Consider the following 22,113-nt stretch of genomic DNA (forward strand, 5'->3'; position numbering starts at 1 on the left):
AGTGGAGTAGGCCTATACTGTTGATGGGCCTCTCAGGTGGGCCTTGGTGGTTGGTTGCCTTAGGGCATTTCATTTCATTTATGAGGTGCACAGCACCACCTGGTGGCACAAACACATTGGTCAGAAGTGTTTCACCCCTGTGGAGAATAATATTCAACATGACAAAATCCCAAACAGAATTGTAAAGCAGTTAACATGAATTGGTTTGAGTAAAAATCGGGGCCTTTCAAATATTGTTCATCTCGAGTATAAAGTGAAATTCGCTGTGAAAGTTTCAAATGATGTTCTAGTAATGTGACTGAGCTGACTTGAGCATGCTGTTCCAAATAGTGTATGAGCAAATTAGACTGAGTCTGTGTGGACAGTATGATCTCCATTCTACGGGAAGCTGCTATACTTCGCATGGAATGTAAGCAGTCATGAACTCTGTCCCAATATCCACACTTGAATACTACCTAGTATGCGTTGACCATCTAGCCATGGAATAAAAGGTGAAATAAATATAGGGACATGATCATTGAACAGCAACACGGAGAGAAATCCTGTAACCCACAGTATCAAATCCAATCCAATATATAGAACTGTGTGAGGTAGGGAGGATTCATGGAGTCCAGATACCAGGTTCATGGAACGCTTCCAGATCTACAGCAGCACTGGCATCCGAGCGCATTTAAAACGCACCTAAGCGACGTATAATTAACTTCCTATACCTAATCATTGACTTAAAAAGAGGCTCCCTCTTACAGGGGAGAGATAAGAAATTAAGACGACAGAGTTAGCGCTGCTAGCCTACTTGCGTAATTAATGATTCAGAACGCTAGTGCCTTGCTAATCGGGGGGGGGGGGGATAAATCGCCGGGCGGAGGGCGGACTCTCTCCCGGCCCCCTGATAACAATATATTTATGAGGCCATAAAAAGAGAAGGCACTCTGTGGTGGGTCCATTCCTGGACCTGTGTCGTAAAGCATCACCACAGCCCAGCCAGTGTTTCTCTAAGGAGGAGGGGGTTGCTTGTTGTGGGGAGACTGGCGGACACCTGCACCTCAGACAACCAGTCATGGGTGCTCGGGGTGGGGGAAGGGATGGGGGTAACACACAGACTGGGTGATGTCATCACTGACCTTCCCCAGCCATGGGGACTGGAAGAGCACTCTATTCAAATACAAGGACAGTTCACACTTGCTGTAGCCTAGCGGCAGGTAGCCTAGTGGTTAAGAGTGTTGGGCCAGCAACCGAAAAGGTCGCTGGTTCAAATCCCAGAGCAGACTAGGTGAAAAATCTGCCAATGTGTCCTTGAGCAAGGCACTTAACCCTAATTGCTGATGTAAGTCACTCTGGATGAGAGCACCTGCTAAATGACTCCAATGTAAATGTGCAAGTGGCCAATGGAACGGCCACTTCAACACATTCCACGACTCACAGTGTCCCGGGGTTAAATGGACCAAGTTCTCTGTAAAAATAAATATAGGCCTAATAAAAGTAAAAGGTTATAGTGACGATTAGGATGAGAATAGTACTCAAATAATGGTATTGCCTTTCAAATAATTATATTATATGTGTATGCTCAGCATGTAACTCGTACAACGGAGACTTGCCGACATGAAACATTATGAACATTTGTAGACAGACAGCTTTAAGGTGGCTTTATTCTTAAAAAAGAAATGAGCTCACTCCAAAAAAGTGAATGGAGTACATTTGCATAGAGGAGAGATAGGGAGAACAGAGAGAGGGGAGAATGAGAGTGAAGAGAGGAGGGGACGGGGAATAAAATAGAGGAGAGAGCGAGTGTGGAGGGAGAGAGCAGAGAGAGAGCGAGGAGAGGCGAAAGGGACAAGAGAGAAAACAAAGGGACGATTCAGACCATGCCACTCTCCCCGGAGAGCGTGTGCGTTTCCCCAGGGTCCAGTGCTGGGGCGAGCCTGTTCCAAGCTTCATCCCTCTAATAGCCATGTCTAATTCCGTAGCCCTGGATGTTCTGTCTGTAGGGCTAAGGTATCAGCCGCAGGTCAGAAGGTAACGCTCTGTTTACATTGTCATTTCCTAAAGCACTTGTGGTGACCCGCTGGTGTGAAAGTTGACTTTTGCTTGGCCTTTATGGCGTCCCTAAGAATTGACATTAGCCACAGCGGACTGGGTGTGAATGGGGCTGTGGTGGGGGGTCCTGAGGGCCCCCTGCAGGCCCCCCAGCGAGGGCCCCATTAGTCGCGTCATCACAGTTCATTCAAGCAAACTGTAACAGTGTCAGCGATATTTCCACACAAAGACGCACTTCTTTACACAGTCTATAAACATGCTTCCCCCTGGCCAATTCATCGCACGGTGACACCTCTGAAAGAGGCTCTTTACAGGGGCCGTTCTCACTGAGGGGGGGGGCTATCAGTCAGGCCTTCCTGGTGCCACACAAAGACAGGGTCAGCCGCTAATTTATAACATGGCCCCCCCAACTCTGCTCCCAGGCCCCCTACCGGAGCCGCACAAAGCACAGGGAGCACATTCCTGACACATTCACAGCTCACACACACATAAATGGCTTAGGGCTTATTCAGACTGAAGAGAGTTGCAGTAGAAGCACCGCGACGAGATTTCAACTGACATAATATGTACATAAACTTTTCAGTTTACATTAGCAACGGACTGTCATGTGCCGAGAGAGAATTTGTGGGTTTGGCAACAGACATGCTTGCACTACAGCTTAAATATCCCAGTCACGTTAGCCTATAGTACATCCACTAGCCAGTAATCGTGCTTACAAAAAACTGTTCAACTATGCAAGGAACTTTTCGTCTTAACCATATTACACTCTTGCACTATTCAACAATTCACAATCGTGTGCAGACAATTAAAGGGTTTATTTTCTCTTCCGTACACTCATTGCCTTTTTAGCTTCAAGACAAAAGCAGTTACTGCTAGCTAACGCTAACACGCCTTCATCAAGTAACGTTACGTTAGCCTATCAAAAATGAATGATTCATTCAAATTCAACTCAACGGCACACTACAAAAGCCAATGCAGAGTCATCCATTGGGAGTGTGATTTTGAGAATTTTGGAGAATGTCAACATTGTGAAGAATGTGCTTCTTGACGTCTGGCTCAATGGGCTAGGGGAGGAACCCTGATGTGACCTGTGACACCCAGGGTTGGCCACCCGCTACCAGCGCCCATCCCACCCAGAAACCCTTCTCCCACCCTACCCAGCTCTCCCAGTTGAGTCATGCCAAAAGGGTGCTTGTGGGGTGTCACGGTCACACAGAGGTTAGAGGATAAACCAAACCAACAACGTCAAACCCAATGACTGGTCAAATCCCACAGCATTTCAAATAGGGACGCAAACAAACCGAGGGAGGAAGGATGTCAGCCACTGGATCTGGTGGTGTTGGGTGGACTGGTATAGGTGGCGATACAAGCCTGTCCAACCTCTTCTCAGCAGTAACTCCCATTTGCCAAATCCAACATGCATGGGAGCCACATCTTACAGCCTGTGAACCTATCATATCGACTCATTTCGGCAGATCTCTATTCCGCAGATACATAACTAGGTAAAATGGTTGTTGACAATATACAGTACAATATACTCATTTACGGTTCTTCAATCCCCATGGCTGCAGAGCTAATAGTGAATGGTGGCTACTTGCTAATGAACTGATTCTATACAGTAGAGACTGACTGGGGGGGATTAACCCCCTGCTGCCCCCAGGCCTCCCAGGGTGAGGAGGCAGTTCACAGTCACACACTGACACCCCTCTCCACACCACTACCCCCATGAAGGGCTATACTGTATTTGGTCCCTAGCTGAGCTAGCACTGTCCACTAGCCCCTAAACACAACTATCCACCTAAAGACAATGCTCTCCTTCAGTCTCTAATGAATTGTGTTGCAAAATTCCAGGAACCTTCAATCAATTCCGTAGATTTGCAGAAATCCCGGTGAGAGGAAAATTCTGGCTCCTGCTTATTCCCTCCATATTTAGGTAATCCGCTAACTGGGATTTGGGAAAAATGTATTGAAAGTTCCTGAAATGTTTCAACCCTACTACTGAATGACATAAGGCAGCAACCACAGTATTTCCTGTGCCACACAAACACACAGGTCATAGCAAGTGCTTGCATGCAAACCCAAATAAGCATAAGCACACACATTGAGTCAATCAGATGCTCTTAAAAAAAAAAAAAAACGATTCTACTATCACATTATTCACCACACCTCCACTAAAACACTAATTTATCCATTTTGTATAAACACGTACGCGCACCACACTACTACTACCCTGTCTCATCAATTTATCCGGCTTTTATTGAGGATCTCTCTGCAATTATTCAGTCCTTCTTCCAGCTGAACATGTCTATTGCCTGGAAACAGGCTCTCCTTTCTCTTCTCTTTCACCCTGTTGTTCTGGGAAAAGCCTTAAAGGAAACATTTAGATTGGAGGGCTCTTTGCGATGCTCTGACAGTTGACTGATGACCGTCCATAAAATCACAAAGAATTGCTGTATGGTGGCCAGTACGGCCCACTGCTTCCCCCTGGGAAACTAATTGCCCTGAATTGTTAACGGCAACATCATTTTTTTGCCAATCATTGCTTTTCAATGCCTCGAAAATGAGCATGAAACGAGCCTTTTCAGTGAACAAAACAGTTAAATGTCTCCAATGTTGATCAAATTAACTTCAGCTGTGTGACAATGGACTATATTTGTGTGAAAATAATGGCGGGGGACAAAGGGGGTCTTTATACCAAGATTTCACGGTTGTAATGTAAAACTGTTCTCTCCTGAACCGGACCAGCCACTCAAAGGGAGAGAATAAAAAGGAACACAACTCCAATAAACAAAAGATTTTTAGCTAAAGAAAAAAATTGTGTTGATTTTATCTCATAGCTATCATTTCACATGGTTCTTGGCAGCCTGCTGTTCCATCCTCTTGGCCAGAGCCCTGAATTCCGAATTAGCACAGACTCGGTGTCCTCCTTACATCACCAGTCCTTGGCGAAACTAAGCAAATTAGAGGGCATTTTACTAGATACAGAGTCATATATATCAATGATATCAGGAAGCAATGATATCTACAGATAAAATGCAGTGTTTTTTTTCAAAAACACAATTCCCAAACCAATTTCAGGATCATATATCAAATGGATATTTCCGATATTAAGAACATAGCATTATTTTGTGATATTCCCGCGCTCCACGAAAACAAATGTCTTATGTAATGAAGCAATGATGCCAAGCGTCAAGGGAAATATTAATATGAAGGGTTAATAACTTTAGATGCCGTTTGAGGCTCATATCTCAGTTTTCAAAGGGGAAGGCATAGGGGTATAAAAACAGGCAAGGAGGGTATACATTTCAAACAGGACTTTCCCTTCTCTCATGAAGCTGCCGGCCACACATCAGCCAGAGACCGGAGAAGTGCTTTTTTGATGTGACTCAATGGAGAGGTTTGGCTGGCTAAACGCTGTTCCTTCTCAGCATTGTTCCCCGGAGGCCTTGAAGCGCTTTGGAAATAAACACTGCTTAGCAGTTAAAAGGGCCACAGAGGAAGGGGCTTATCAGATGTGTTCTCAAAGGGCCGTAAGCTGCATTATTAGCCAGGGCGCTAGATAAGGGAAGGGGCTGAGGTTGGGCCCAGCCACGGAGCTCGCTCCCTAGACTGTCTCGCTGACCAGGCTCCTGCACCAGCAGCCCCTCTGGATCTCAGCTGGTGGTGTCCACTTCCCCTCCTTACCCCCTCCCCACAATGAGAGATTAGAGCTCAGAAAGAGAGAGAAGGGGGAGAGAGGAGGCTTTGGCTATAGATATTCACCCTCTCCCTTTTCCTGCTCTCTTTCTGGGGTAGGAGTCAGAGTTAGGACAATGGCCAAAATGACGGTTCCCAACCGGCCGCTGAATGGGAACACTGTTGGAGGTGGCACTTCATTCAAAGCCGGCCTGGGCACATTGTCCTCCCCGATCGGCCGAGGAGAATGGAGTTCGCTGGTGGCTGCCAAAAGGTTAGCAGCTCCTAATGAAAGGAGCAGCCCATTATGCACTGCCCCTAACAGAGCCCAGGGTCTTTTGTGTGCCCCCCCCCCCCAGCCCAGCCAGCTTTTTTACTCTCAGGCAGGCCGGATCTGTGCCCAAGTGTTTCCCCAAAGTGAGCGATTGAGGCGCGATGCCCCCCTTCACCCCCTGCATGGGATACCAGCCTAGTCGGATACATAGGCCTACACCTCTCAAACTCCTTAGGTTACTCCTCCCGAAAAAGGGCAAAAATCCCCTGCCATTGTCACCTTTTAATGACATGTCCCAGGAATTAACAGTGAAGGATACCTTCTGCGCACAGGGGGACTTAGAGGGGAGCGTGGAAACTGCCACTCACCAGCCCAGTGCTATTCACTCTCCACCAGAAAATGCGCCATTTAGCCGTATTTACGAGGCGACTTTTACAAATAAATCAACTTCAAGAAGATGACGAAAGCGTAGACAAAACGGTCAAAACCCTCAATGTAAGCAACAAGTCACTTCCTTATGCCCATAAATCCAGGTAAATTATGGTTCATATTTTTATTTATTTTTTAAAAGCTAACCATTTTCCCAAAACACCCCCCACTTCCCTGTCCATTAAACGCAAAGCATTCTTTCATCAAAACGAAAGCATGAAGGAGGGGGAAAATATTATCTTGGAAATACATAAAACACTACATAAAACTCTAATTCACGAGGTGTCAAAACCCTTGATAATACATGGCAGCCATATGCATGCAGTTATTCAAAGTGGAAGGAGATGAAAGACGCTGTGCATTCAGACTCCATTTCAAATGGTGGGGGGGGGGGGGGGGTCACGTAATGCAGGGCTGCCACGTAGCTTTTATTTGGTGTTAGAATGACCAGGTAAAGAGCAAAGGGACACTAGAACACTACATCCTCCCTCTCCACTGAAAAAGGATGTCACATAAATCACAGTAGCGGGAACGGCTCTCATGTTTTCTTAGTGGGGTCATTGGGTGCAGGGTGAAGGATTCTCTGCTGGTAGAGAGGTGAGCGTGTTGCTCGGGGTCGAATGGAAAGGAGGGACGGAGAGGACGGTGGGAGGCGATACGGAGAGAATGGTGAACGCAGAGATGGAGAGGATACTGAGAGGAAAGATGGAGAGAATAGATGGAGAGAATAGAGGGAGATGAGATATGGAAAGAGTAGTGGGTGGAGAGATGGAAATAACGGTGAGAGGCTAGATGGAGAAGGGACAGAGAAAATAGTTGCAGAGATGAGATTAGGAGGAGCGTGCCAGTCACCTATCTAAGACGAAGCCCAGGGCCTTCTGTCTCGTCCCGGAGTAGACTGAGGGGCTCTTCTCCCAGGCCAGTATGTTGGAGGCATCGTGGAACAGGTGGATGTTGACCAGGTCAAAAGCACTGGGAGGGGACAGAGAGAGACTTATGTTAGTTGGACACCAGGTAATTTCAGTTTGAGACCCCTGAACTACATGACTGACCTCTTGGCCTGTGGACCACTGGTATGGTTGTGTGAATGGAGCAGTGAGATGAATTTGTCCCGCTGCACCACAGGCAGACTGACATGTCCACTTTCCTCCTGGTAGTGCTACTGTTGCTAAGCCCGTCTCATTGATCTACTATATCAATCTATGTAATTGTTTTCTCAGGACGTCTCACCTCAAGACGCTTATGCTGTTGACAAACTTCTAAATAAATACGCAAAATGTCCCCCTCACCCTTGTCCCTCTCGGTCATCCTTGGTCCCTCTCTCTCTCTCTCGCTCTGTCTCTTCCTCCAAGTGCCTGTCTCGAGTCATGCCTGCCTCATTTAGAATGTTACCGTTTCAGCCCTTTTGTTCTCATGTCATCCTTCTATTAGATTACGACCCCCCCCCCCCCCCACCCGCCATCCCTCCCTCCCCAAACGTTTCTATTCATCTCGCACAGGTTCAATTGTATGTAATGTTTTCTGTCATCTGTCATATGCAACTGCTGACTAACGCGATTATGCCTAATCCAATCCTGGTCCGTTCCTAGCTCGCTGTCGGTTGGGAGAGGGAGCGAAGTAAAGTCTCTCTCTCTAGGGAAGACTGACTCTACCTCTCCTCTGTCTATGAAGAACGGACCTGCAAAGCCCCATGGGATATACCCTATGGATAGAGGGGTAAAGCCAAAGTGACAGGTACTGCGAGTGATACTGCTATGCTTTACAGGTAGTCACAGCTGGACGTGACGCTGAAATGCACCTGGATGAAAAGCTGATATTCAATTTGATCCTAAGTGTAGCGTGAGATGTAGCATTAGATGTGCTAGAAACTCACCAGTCAGCCAGAGCCCATCGAGTCCTGATAAAGCCTTTTCTGGACCACTTGCACTGCAACATAGGGAGGATACACATGCAGACTGAACGTTAGCATTGATAGCATGGAATTGAAACTTACAACACCAACAATCTCAACTGGCATACATAGCCAGTGTGGGCTATAACAACGCAAAGACAAACTCTCTTCTGAGAGTTTTTCCATTTCAGTATGATTCTAATCATTACTATACAGCATATCAATTTTCCCTGTATTTACATACTTGTCTAACCTGAGCCTCATAATATATAACATAAGCCATTTAGCAGACACTTTGATCCTAAGCGACTTAGTCGTGCGTGCATACATCGTTTATGTATGGGTGGTCACGGGAATTCAGCCCACTATACCGTGGTTGCAAGCACCATGCTCTACCAACTAAGCTACAAGAGGACCAGCACTGTTATGACAATGGGAAAACAGTATCACTTCCAAAGTGTTCTAGTGGCCTGACCTAAAGCCACCTGGTCAACCTCCTATAGCCTCACCCCATAGTGCTACTAACTGAGTGAATTACCCGGTCAGGAGTCCCAGCTCTCACACAGCATATGATTTACCACGAAGCTCGTTATTGAACGAGAGAAAAATTGACGCTGCAACCGTCCTAATTTTGAACGCATAAATAAATACATTTTCCAGGGGCTTTCTGAGCGTCCTAATGGGGAGTTAACCGTGGTGATGAATAAACTAATTATGGCCCAGGTCACATAATTACAAATTGACTCATTTTATTTAAAAACTTAGATGCAAATTTAAAGGCCTGAGAGGTATTTGATTGCATCTCACATCCTTCAATCTGCATTAGTACAAGATTAACTGTATCAAATTGAATTACATTAGCATACTTGAATTAATCTATACCGCCTGGCAGAATGTATGGGCCCAATTATACCCCACTGTCCAATATTGTGTGTGCGTGCGCGCATATGTGTGTTTGAGGTAAATCGAAATCGTTTTTCCATGAACGGATTGCACTCAAATATTTTTGTGATCATTTTAAAAGACAAATAATATAACGAATAGTTTACACGATGTTGTCATCGAAAATAAAATACATGAGGAAGTACTTCTACCTTCAACAAAACAAACACAGATGTTTCAAGGATATTGATTCAGTAATCACATTGTTACATTTAGGTGGTAAGAAGAGGTTTTTATGCATCATATATTAACCCAACTTCCTGAGGGAGATTCATGTTTACTGAATATATGTGACGTGTGATATATGTGACAACATTGTAATGACTTAAATAAAGAGAGGATGAGGAAGAGGAGGAATAGGAGGAAGGGGAGGGGAGTGAGGAGGCGAGGAGAGGGTGGGCTCCAAACCTGCACTCTTAACGCAGTGCGAAATACATTTAATCTAAAATGTAATTTAAAGAGCCATTAACTACAATCATAACATTTAAATCCATCACTTCCTGTCGTGCAACCTCAGATTGCCCCGTTTCCTCCTCCTATGACTGATTGACCCTTGTCACCTTGTTTGGCTATGGCACCACGCACACACGCACACACACACACACACACGCCCCACGTCACGCTGCACGCATACCCCTCCATTCATCAACACACAGTGTTGTCACAAGGGCCTGGGAAATTCACAGACAGAGTGACAACCAACTGCCATGTACCCAATCAAATACAAGAGTGTAATGTCTGCCTAAATGCCTACAGTATGTGTTACAGGGCCAGGAAAACACCTGGGTCCGAGTGATTAAAATGTACATGCCCTATTGCTCTAGGTAAGACAAGTTGAAAAGCCGGGAGGGGGGGTGACATAGGCTGAGGGTGAAGGCAGTAAAGGATTGAGGCTGACCTTCCATGGCCAGTGATGGGTCCCCAGACTGTGACAGTGATGAACGGCTGTAGAGTGGGTCAGCCATGACAGGCAGGCTCCCAGCCGACACGGGACGGAGAGGCGAGTAGTGGAGAGCGGCCTATGGTGCCATCAAATGGATTCCCCGTTACAGGAAGTGGCACCATAAACTCCCCACTTGTGTCCATTGGAAGTTTTCAGTTCCACTATCAAATGTCACGGTGGCACACACACTCCCATCTCCCCAGTCTTTTTAAAATGGATTTGTTGACCTTTCCTATATCTCAGCCGAGACCCCCCCCCCCATCCAGACTCAGACGGGGATCCCATCAAATAAGAAAGAGGGGTCTTCAGGACTAGGGTGGGTTTTACAGGACTGGAAAGATAAACAACGTGCTCGATTCCACCTTATATCAACTTAGATCGGGTGCTGAATCCTCCTATATAGTACTGGACCAGAGTGTGTGTGGACAAGTTTAACTACACTTGCGGGGACCAGAAGGGGAAAAAAATCTGACTTACTGGAGACATTTTACCAGTCGCCACAAGGAAAAAAGCCTTCTCCGGTTAGAATTAGGGTTCAAAAGTAAGGGACATTTTGTACGGGAATCAATTGTGTTAGTAAAACAAGACTGTGTGTGTGTGTGTGCACTTGTGTGGTGGGATTGGGGGGGTCTCTGATTAAAATGTCCCAAACCAGTGTTGTGTAGAGGGTGAAAAGAAGGACAAGCCCTTTATAGAGACAGTGGAGACCGAGGGGGGGGGGACGTACAGGGGCTTGGGAAAGGGATAGGTAGCCAATGGGACAAATCTAGCTGGATTTTCTAGCCCACCTATCTCTCTCAAAATGGATCCTAGCAGCTAAGTCTTGGATTGTCTCTGGACCATGGACAGAAACAATACCACTTTCCCATTTAAAGGGACGGTGGCTTGCCATGAAAACTGGAATTCCACGGCTGCCGCATAACCATAATATAAGAGTTTACAAAAGGGTACTGAAAGGGTGTCTGACTGTAGTCCACAACCAATGCTTGTATGGGCAGATGTGTGGTAGAGAACAAGAAATACAAACTTATATGGACAATGATCACTTCCGTCCAATGGGAAGGGGACCTTAAGGTCTCGGTCGCGTACTTTATTTATATAAGCAAATGACAAATCCTTATGATGGCATTTTTTGCGGGAAGCATGCATTACAGCACCAAACAAAAAAATACATACATACATGCATACATACATACATACTTGGGCAAGTTGAAAGGTTTGACGAAACAACAAGAAATGACAGCTCACCAAATCCATCACATCGATTTTTCAAAATAAATGTGCCTGTTAATTTGTCCAGTTCCTTCTTATTCAGCTTTTCAATGAATATCCCCCCCTCTCCTTTCTCCTCCACTTGAAGCCATAACTCACAGTCTGGGGAGTATGAAGGCAGTGTGTTTTGCATACAGGGAGGGAGGGGTTGTCATTTCAGCAGACTAAACCTGAGGGACTTGGGGTCACAGTAGGGTCCTGTTCACCCCAATTGGGGACATGGAGGTCTACATGGGACAGCAAGGGAGGGTATGTGTGTGACACAAGGTCCGACACACCCACCCACACCGACCAACCCAAGTGCACTCAAATCTAAGAGAAGCCAGGAAATGCCATTTTGTCTCGGTTGCATTGCTGGTCTTTAACCAACGCTGCCACTCAAACAGGGACTGTACCGACCAAGCCCCTCCCACCATGATGTCATCAGGCCCTCTAAGAGTGACAGTTTATTAATGGTGGACTGTAAAGGTAACGCTCAAGTGGAGAAAGAGAGGTGTTACGTCTCCGACGAGCCGCCTAAACTGTCTGCTGCATCACCACTCTATGGGATGTAAAAAATGTAAATCGTATAGATTCCAATGGACGATAACGTGTCTTAACCCATGCTCTCTGTAGCTCACATTCTAAGCTCTTGACGAGGCCTTTTTTCTTGTTTATCACGGGTTCATGTGTGTATGCATGTCTTAGGATTTGGTTCCGCAACACTCAGACCCAGAGCGGTACCCTGCAGAACCCAGTTGGAACCACATTGCGGGGCCTGTGGCGGTCCTTCTTGTCCCAGATCCCATGTTAATAGGATTCCTTAAGGCTGTAGATGGATGGCAAATCCAGGCGGTTTCATCTACTAAAAGACAGCATAAATCACCATGGAAGAAGCGGGGACGAGGCAGGGGTTATCGCGCGCCTGACTTCCTCATGAGATCTCTGCATTAAACCATTAGTGAAATTAATTCATCTTTCATAAGAGGTTTGAGCAGTATTTGTGATCTATGATAACAACCAATTTCTCACTAGCCGGGCGGGGGGGACAAAAAAAAAATGTCAGCCCTGATAGACTACACAAATCTGCTCTTTTTAAATGGGCTAACATTATCTGGAGTGCTGCTCTCGGAAGCATCATCCAAGATTCATAACCCAGTCGCGAAAGAGGAATAAAGAGAAAAAAGAGGAATAAATCAGGGAGCAAACTTTTCTCTTCTATGTGCTCGCTTTTAGCGCCGCTCCCGGGTTTTGTTTTGTTTTTCCACTCGTCTTCGTAACTCACCGAACACCGCTTTCTTGTCATAATTGTAAACGACTTCACGCCTCAATCGACGTAATTGGTTTTAAGATCATCTGCGAAAATGGCAAACTGGGGAACTCCAAGGTGGGGTGGAAGAGAAAGAGAGAGTGTGTGTGTGTGTGTGTGTGTGTGTGTGTGTGTGTGTGTGTGTGTGTGTGTGTGTGTGTGTGTGTGTGTGTGTGTGTGTGTGTGTGTGTGTGTGTGTGTGTGTGTGAGAAAGAGGCAGAAATTGGGAGACTGCGTCTGTGAAAGGCCGTATCCATCTCCTTTGCATATATTTGAGGAGGCGGCCGGTGGAGCGCGGTTGACAGATGAGCGGGGAGTATGGGGATGACACGCGGGCGGTCACGCTCTTTATTACTATATCAGCACAGCACGACGCTACCTTATGATGTGGACCAAGCAGAGGAACCCACAGAACGAACAGACAGACACAGGCTGCATTACAAAGCACGGCAAGCAACCAAATAAAATCTTTTGCAATGCTGCCATCTCAATCTTTCACTGTTCAACTGAGCCTTGTAATAAATTCGCTTTTTGAGGGAACGTAAACTAAAGAAAAAATTCTGAAACCGAAATAACTGTCTTTTGTGAAAATGCTAAATAGTAAAGGAAAGTACTCCATAGATAAAAATAACACACTGCCATAAATGTGTAATAGTACCAATAGTCATATGTTTTACATATTTTATAAAACATATAGAGTTGAAGTCGGGAGTTTACATACACCTTAGCCAAATACATTTAAACTCAGTTTTAATCCTAGTAAAAATTACCTGTATAGGTCAGTTAGGATCACCACTTTATTTTAAGAATGTGAAATGTCAGAATAATAGTAGAAAGAATGATTTATTTCAGCTTTTATTTCTTACATCACATTCCCAGTGGGTCAGAAATTTACATACACTCAATTAGTATTTGGTAGCATTGCCTTTAAATTGTTTAACTTGGGTCAAACGTTTCGTGTAGCCTTCCACAAGCTTCCCACAAATAAGTTGGGTGAATTTTGGTCCATTCCTCCTGACAGAGCTGGTGTAACTGAGTCAGGTTTGTAGGCCTCCTTGCTCGGAACACACGCTTTTTCAGTTCTGCCCACATACTTTCTATAGGATTGAGGTCAGGGCTGTGTGATGGCCACTCCAATACATTGACTTCGTTGTCCTTAAGCCATTTTGCCACAACTTTGGAAGTGTGCTTGGGGTCATTGTCCATTTGGAAGACCCATTTGCGACTAAGCTTTAACTTCCTGACTGATGTCTTGAGATGTTGCTTCAATATATCCACATAATTGTCCTACCTCATGATGCCATCTATTTTGTAAAGTGCACCAGTCCCTCCTGCAGCAAAGCACCCCCACAACATGATACTGCCACCCCCGTGCTTCACGGTTGGGATGGTGTTCTTTGGCTTGTAAGACTCCCCCTCCTCCAAACATAACGATGGTCATTATGGCCAAACAGTTCTATTTTTGTTTCATCAGACCAGAGGACATTTCTCCAAAATGTACGATCTTTGTCCCCATGTGCAGTTGCAAACCGTAGTCTTTTTTATGGCGGGTTTGGAGCAGTGGCTTCTTCCTTGCTGAGCGGCCTTTCAGGTTATGTCGATATAGTACTCGTTTTACTGTGGATATAGATACTGTTGTTCTGGGATTGATTTGCACTTTTCGCACCAAAGAATGTTCATCTCTAGGAGACAGAACGCGTCTCCTTCCTGAGCGGTATTTGAAATTTTTATTTTACCTTTACTTAACTAGGCAAGTCAGTTAAGAACAAATTCTTATTTTCAATGACGGCCTAGGAACAGTAACTGCCTTGTTCAGGGGCAGAATGACAGATTTGTACCTTGTCAGCTCAGGGATTTGAACTTGCAACCTTTCGGTTACTAGCCCAACGCTCTAACCACTAGGCTACCCTGCCACCCCATGATGGCTGCGTGGTCCCATGGTGTTTATACTTGCGTACTATTGTTTGTACAGCTGAACGTGGTACCTTCAGGCATTTGGAAATTGCTCCTAAGGATGAACCAGACTTTTGGAGGTCTTGGCTGATTTCTTTTGATTTCCCCATGATGTCAAGCAAAGAGGCACTGAGTTTGAAGGTAGGCCTTGAAATACATCTACAGGTACACCTCCAATTGATTGAAATTATGTAAATTAGCCTATCAGAAGCTTCTAAAGGCATGACATCATTGTCTGGAATTTTCCAAGCTGTTTAAAGGCACAGTCAACTTAGTGTATGTAAACTTCTGACCCACTGGAATTGTGATACAGTGAGTTATAAGTGAAATAATCTGTCTGTAAACAATTGTTGGAAAAATGACTTGTGTCATGCACAAAGTAGATGTCCTAACCGACTTGCCAAAACTATAGTTTGTTAACAAGAAATTTGTGGAGTGGTTGAAAAACGAGTTTTAATGACTCCAACCTAAGTGTATGTAAACTTCCGACTTCAACTGTACCTACTTTGGAAAATATTATGCAACATAAATCATTTCGATATGAAAAAATGTCAAATACCAAGCGGCGCAAAAAGTTTTGCAAGTCCCAAAAATTGTGCATTGTGAAATTTAGAAAGTACATGTTATATATATTTTTTTTTTAAGTATGAGCTATCACCAATTTGTTTTCAGCTCTTGCAATACCTACTGCATTATGGGGACTAAATGCAACCACCCAAAATGTATTGTCAAGCTCCATGCCTTGCCAAAGTCATAAATGATCTTTCTTTAAGATGGCGACGTCATGTCACATTGCTGTGTAGTGTCCATTACTGACAGCACTACTGTATTTCAGGATGCAGTAGAGGCCGAGAGACAGTCCCACTCAGTCACTACAGCAACAGTGAAGTGATACACACCTCAGGGAAGTAGTCCTGAGGAAACTTCTCCTTCTCCAACATGGGTGTGCTCTCTAGTGTGTCTGAGTAGATCTCTTTCCCAACCACCTTCTTGAATTTCTTGGCTAAGGGGAAGAACACAGACAAAGAAAGCCAAAGAGGACGTATTAATACAAGACCCAAGACAAGCTAGTCGTTTAAGAGGCCATGATTCGCAGTCCAAACCTACTAATGTAGTTTAACCTACTAAGCCGTTTTGAAGAACTAGATGAAGTCATGCGTGCATAAATCCAGGGCTTCATCAGGCTACTACTCCACCTGCTGGTTGTAAGTGGAAGTATCTATAGAGGTTCTCCTGCACAGATTCTCCACACCTACCCAGTCTAAGATCAGGTTGTGTGTTGTACTTACACGGAGGCCTTAGACGATCCAATGTTGAGGCGATCCAAATAGCGCCGGGATGGGCAACTGATGGGTGGGGGGGGACCACAAAACTGAACTCATCATGAGGGGCAGCCAGAGCAGGCACCAGACTTTTGGGGGCCCTACGTTACATTTTGTTGGGGCAATTTTGCTGTGGAAATTACACCTTGTGTATTCTATATATTCTAACTCAACAGGAAGTTGAGATATATAAAAAAAATACCTTTTCTGGGGGAGATTGATCTGCGGGCCTACAAAACGGGGGGCCCCCCCAATCCATGAAACAGCGTGATGCCGTGACCTATACTCATAAGATCAGTGTCAGAGATCTTGAACTAAATGAAGGTTCCTAGAACTAAAGGGTCTTCCTCTCGGATCAAAGGTGAGTATGTTTTACATGGCGCGATGCCCTTTAGTTACACTAAGTTAGAAACATTCAAAAGGCGGAAAATATCTCAGAGGTCAAAACGGTTTGGCATGGCAAAGATCTGACACTGATCCTATGAGTATGGGTCAAGGCCTCTGCGTAAGTACAAAACATAACCTGAACTGGGGTCAGAGCCTAAAAACGTCATTCACAGTCACGTGACATCTGGAACCGTTTCCATGAAGAGTCTCAGAGTAGCAAGGCTGATCTAGGATCAGTTTTGACTAGATTATAATGAATGGACAGGGGGCACGTGATCAGCAATCCTACTCTTGAGACGCTTAATGGATTAATATGGATCCTGGCAAATGTGGCATAGTTCTTTACCGAGGAAGCAGGTGAAACAATTGATGTTTGCTACAAAGTTAACATTTTTATTCAGTCCAGTAACATCTTGTACAGTGTGAATGAGCTCATTCTGGACATATCCTAATCCCATGTAAGAGAAGCATGTTGTTTTCCAGGTGGTTTGACGGGTGAAGATGAGGGTGTGTGCGCGCGTATATGCCTGCTTATGTGTGTGCGTGTGTGTATCCATGTCCGCATGCATGTGTGTGTCCTCTCGCCTTCCCCCCTCGCCCTGTCCTTCACTGGGGGTGAGTGCATGGTGCTAATGCTGACTCTGGTGTAATGGGAACGACGTTGTGGCTCCACATCTATATCCCCTCTTTAATTAGCTTGGCCGCCGGGCCCCTGGCCCTCTGACACCCCGGGCTGATGAGAGCGCCGTAACTGTCCAATAACCTCTGTACACAATTACCGTGGAGCCCGAAATCTCATGAATTAAATCCTAATATTAATAAGCATTACCATTCTATCGCTCACTTTACATTATCTTCCCCAGTCAATGTCAACTGTACTGGTTTTGATGGAAGTGGTGATGGGCCGTGTAGGGTGTTATACGGAGGGGGGGACTGTGAGAGAGCAGGAGTGGAGATTTCATTGGGGGGGGGGGGGGGGACTCACCTTTGAAATCAAACTGCTGGATGTTTTTCAATGATTCGTGAAGAAAGTAGCAACTTCCTAGTGCCTGGAAGAGAAAAAGAGAGGGGTATGAGATTTGGGAGAATTGTTCACCCACCATTCAGTCAAAGATGATTGGAAAATAACGAACCACAAAATATTACTGCGCAATAGAAATAAATATTGGTTCCAGGTAGTACGAAGCTCCAGTCATTTGTAGAGTTTTGATGTGGAGGGCAACAAGGTATACACTAACCATCCTAGGCAACAGATCACACCACTATTTCCCCACAGCAGATATTGAATGAAAACCGTCAATGGAATATACAAGAAATATAAGTAGTGTGTTGTATACTATCAGTGTAGGGAACTATCAGTAGAGTGCAGTGCATTCAATACAGAGTCCTCAGACCCTACACTTGGTACAAGGCTTCCTGATGTGAAGAATAAATCATTGCAGTTTATCAAAGGACACATTCAGATGGACTTTGGAACAACCAAAGATCTACTTCAATAGGATTAAAATCGTAATTTCTGAAAGAACAATCAAATCACAAAGCTTCCCCAGTCTGTATACAACCCAAACAAGCTCACTGAGGGAAAATAAATACAATGCAGGGGATTTGATGCAGTTCACAGTCCACTACACCACGACATGCTTTCTCCGTGCTTTTTACTGTCCTCTATACATCCAGGCAGTAGAGGAAAAGACTGCTCTTGGTCCTCTGGGTCTTTGAGATAGTGAGCCCTCAGCCCTTGCTTGAGGGTTATTTGGTCATTGCTCCTGCTACCTACAACCCTCCTTTCTCTTCCTACACTGCAGCACACAAAGCATGGCGAAGGAAAAGAGAGGTTAGAAAGAGATATTAGGGAGAGAAGAAGAAGAAGAAGAGAGGCTGAATGACAACACAAACGTGCGAGAGTGTGTGTGTGTGAGAGAGCAACAGAGGGAGAAACTCCCAAAATACTGCAGTAGACCAGTTAAGTCATGTGCAGGTAGTGGACTGGGTAGCGGTGGGACAAGGAAGGGCGCATGAGATGCAGAGAGAGAGGCATACGTCTCCCTAGAGGGGAGAAGATGGACACCAGCGGGAGAGAGAGCGAGGATAGTCCGATTAGGTGCCGTTGTCCTTTGAGGCGCGGAGCAGACGCCCTCACTGGCAGGGGGGGGGGGGGGGGGGGGGGGGGTTGGGGCTCGCCGGGCCGCCCCTGCATTATTTATGAGCGCCGGGACATCTTGAGATTAAACATAGGCTGATTTGTCGAAAGCACAAACATGAGGTCCTGCCCATCTCCTTGACACGGAGGTTCATCCAACGGAAAACACTGTCGCACATTTAATTGACGAGAACAGTGGCTGGTGACCCAGACCCACCGCTGCGCACTGCTCCTTCCTTCCATCTTCCTCCCTCCTTTTTCTGAAGGACAGAAAAGTGAGGGATGGAGGAAAAGCGGGTGGACTCAAGGTCAACTTTCTCCACAGCAGCAGGGCGGCTTCCATGACGGGCCCCGTTTATTTGTCTTAGCTTTACTTTATGCTATTTTTCACCTCAAACTGCCACTGACAGAGTGAGGGAGAGAGAGAGGGGGACATGAGGGGGAGAAACTGTGCTAGATGTCAAAATGACACTACTGTTATTGTTTTTGTTGTTGCTGCTGCTTATTTTTTATTTGGTATCGATCCAGAATAAATAGTAATAAATAAGCTTGGGCGATATACCGTACACTGGGTTAATTCAAAATACAGACGGTCCGATTTTGAATACCGTTCCCCAAAAATATTTTATTTTAATACAATTTTGGGGGGTTGGTGTCACCCCTGTCTCGCGGGGGGTGCGTGCTATACCACTGCTTAAGTTAAGTATAACTATAAGAAATCAAAGATGTGTCAAATCAATTATATCCAGCTAACGGGTCCAGCTTGCATTTGGTTTCCTAGCTTGCTAACTGTGGCTAGATGTCAAGATAAAGCTTCTTGGTTACAGCAGAGACATTCAATCCCCTCCTGGATGAAGATCCCCTGTAGCTAAATTGTTTCGTGCGTCAACATATACATATATTTTTGAAATAGCGGCCCTTGTGTGCACAAGAGGTAATAGCGTATATCCCGGTATGGTACAGAAACGGTATGACCTGGATACCACACCACCCTAGTAATTAAGCTAAAATAGAAAAAGGTTAGTCTAAAATATATGACTTCCACTCAATTAAAATCAGTAAAATTCTTACAATTTCTAAAGCACCTGATTCATGTTCATATACGCAAACATTATAACATTATCTAGGTCTTGCCTATAGTCAACAGAGAATAAAAATGGAATCGAAAAAGGACTGGATTTGCTTGTTTAGTGAACAGGTATGGGCCTAAGCAACATAATAACTCATAGTCCAACTAGCTGCACGCTCATAAATGCTCAGTGGACATCGATTACTCCACAAAACTCAGCGAATGGGACCGTCCAAAATAGAATTGATATGACGACTTTAAACAAATCGCAATGAATCAAACTTCAAATAAATGATAAACAATTGTGCCTAAGTGGCTATCTGTGTAATCACGAAAAATCTACTTAACCTCTAGCCCAATAAATATTTATTTGGCATCAGGGTTCAAAACACCCGACAGGCTGGTTTTATGCTCCCCCCAGCCTCAGGCACTCTTCATGAAGAACCTATTATTAGTGGGCTGCAATTAATCCATTTGTCTCTGGACATGACAGGCTCAAAATATTAATTAGAGACCGACTGCGCCGACAGGATATGCTTATCTTTTACCAGTGGCTTTACAATGGCCTGTGTCAAGCGTGCGTTTGTCACGTCCCACTTCATTGATTAGCTGCCAGATTCACTTGAAATAATTAAAAGTATATTTTACATATTTATAAACCCCACTGTCACGACCGCTACTTAATTTTCCATTAGTAAAATGTACTCGAAGTGTGACTGGCGAGGGCCAGGGCGAGCTAGGGGGAAAGAGTAATTGCCATAATTGTAGACAGAAAGACAATGACCGCTCCATAAAAGCCAGGTTTTATTGCCCAAACTGGCAATGCTATCTCTTATCGGGAGTCGTATAGGCCACACCGCTGTGACTAGATAAGCACACTTACACAATGGAAGCTGTATCAGTGTGTGTGTATGTGTGTTCAGGGACATAATCAGGGTTTTAGTGAGGTCCGGAGGAGGGGGGGGGGGGTCGTCTCCGAACCATATATTTTTTTCGAAGTCGAAGCTCATTTACTGCCTTTCTGTTCAATTAAAAAACTTTTATATACTTATTTGGAGAACAGCAAAAACAAACAAAAATGACCCCAGCCATTATCACCTTGGCTGTTGTAGGTTAATTCACCTCAGTCAATATACAAACACATGGCCTATTAAGACTCCAGTGGGCGATTGAGATGAGACGAACAATCATCGATATAAACGAAAACATGACATTTTATTATTTGTATTTTGATTGCATTTCAATGTAGGCCTATAGGGAAGATAGGACATGTGGAAATGTTCATATTGAAACATACCTTTTTTTTTCTGAGTTCCTAACGTGTTTGATAAGATTAGTATTGATTTTCTCAGGGGACCGCACATGGGGCCCAACCCCAAGTTTGGGAACCACTGTACAAGCCTCTCTCTCTGCTTTCTTTCATTCTCTCTCTCCTCTGCTTCCTCCTGCATACATTGCAGCCTACCTCAGCCTCACCGCTGTGTGCCACATCACTGTCTGTCTCAGTAGCCTGCTCTCTGTAAAGCAAAGTTATTATGAGAACTTGGTAGTGAATGTTTTGCTTTCCATTTGAATATCCCTTTGAACGTGGTGAAGTTATTCCCCTTTGGATGGTGTATCACTACAAAGAAACAGGTGTCCTTCCTAATCCAGTTGCCGGAGAGGAAGGAAACCACTCAGGGATTTCACAATGAGGCAGGCCAATGGTGACTTTAAAACAGTTACAGAGTTTAGTGGCTGTGATAGGAGAAACTGAGGATGGATAACGTTGAAGTTACTCCACAATACTAACCTAATTGACAAAGTGAAAAGGAAAACCTGTACAGAATAAAAGATCTCCAAAATATATATCCTGCTTGCAATAAGGCACAAAAGTAACTGTAAAAAAATCACTTTTTGTCCTGAATACAAAGGGTTATGTTTGGGGCAAATCCAATAAAAACACATTACTGAGTGCCACTCTCCATATTTTCAAGCATAGTGGTGGCTGCATCATGTTTATGGGTGTGATTGCAATCATTAAGGACTGGGGAGTATTTCAGAATATTCAAAAAAGAGAATGCTAAACTGTCATCAAGGCAAAGGGTGATTTGTTTAACACTTTTTTAGTTACTATACGATTCCATATGTGTTATTTCATAGTTTTGATGTCTTCACTATTATTCTACAATATAGAAAATAGTAGAAAAAATAAAGAAAAACCCTGGAATGAGTTGGTGTGAAATAAATATACAGTACCAGTTAAATGTTTGAGTTCGGATTGGTCTGAACTCTATATGAGCTGGTCAGTATGGGTAGGCAATCCTTTCTAACACAGTTTTTTTTTATGAGATCACGTAGTAGAAATGCACAAGTGTTGCTCTCCACTTTCTGGAGGACCGAGTTTTGAAATCAGTATAATTAGAGTATGATAGCTAAGGGAATGGAGAATATGATTGCAAATATGCAGACGGGGTCGAAAAGAGAACACACAGAAGGCTGCTGTATAAAACAC

At 44.6% G+C, this 22,113-nt stretch overlaps 1 protein-coding gene across 2 annotated transcripts in view; it reads right to left on the reverse strand.

Annotated features, from left to right (window-relative positions):
- Positions 1-22,113, reverse strand: part of LOC139570709 (inositol polyphosphate-5-phosphatase A-like) — a 189,605-nt gene that overhangs the window by 58,345 nt on the left and 109,147 nt on the right. For both annotated transcript variants that reach the window (XM_071392841.1, XM_071392840.1), the window contains exons 5-8: positions 17,396-17,459; positions 15,601-15,704; positions 8,286-8,338; positions 7,265-7,384 (exon numbers count right to left, since the gene is read on the reverse strand). In XM_071392841.1, coding sequence (XP_071248942.1) covers positions 7,265-7,384; positions 8,286-8,338; positions 15,601-15,704; positions 17,396-17,459 — 341 coding nt within the window. The remainder of the gene's footprint in view (positions 1-7,264; positions 7,385-8,285; positions 8,339-15,600; positions 15,705-17,395; positions 17,460-22,113) is intronic.

Source organism: Salvelinus alpinus, chromosome 3 (genome assembly GCF_045679555.1).
Source record: "Salvelinus alpinus chromosome 3, SLU_Salpinus.1, whole genome shotgun sequence".
Classification (NCBI taxonomy): domain Eukaryota; kingdom Metazoa; phylum Chordata; class Actinopteri; order Salmoniformes; family Salmonidae; genus Salvelinus; species Salvelinus alpinus.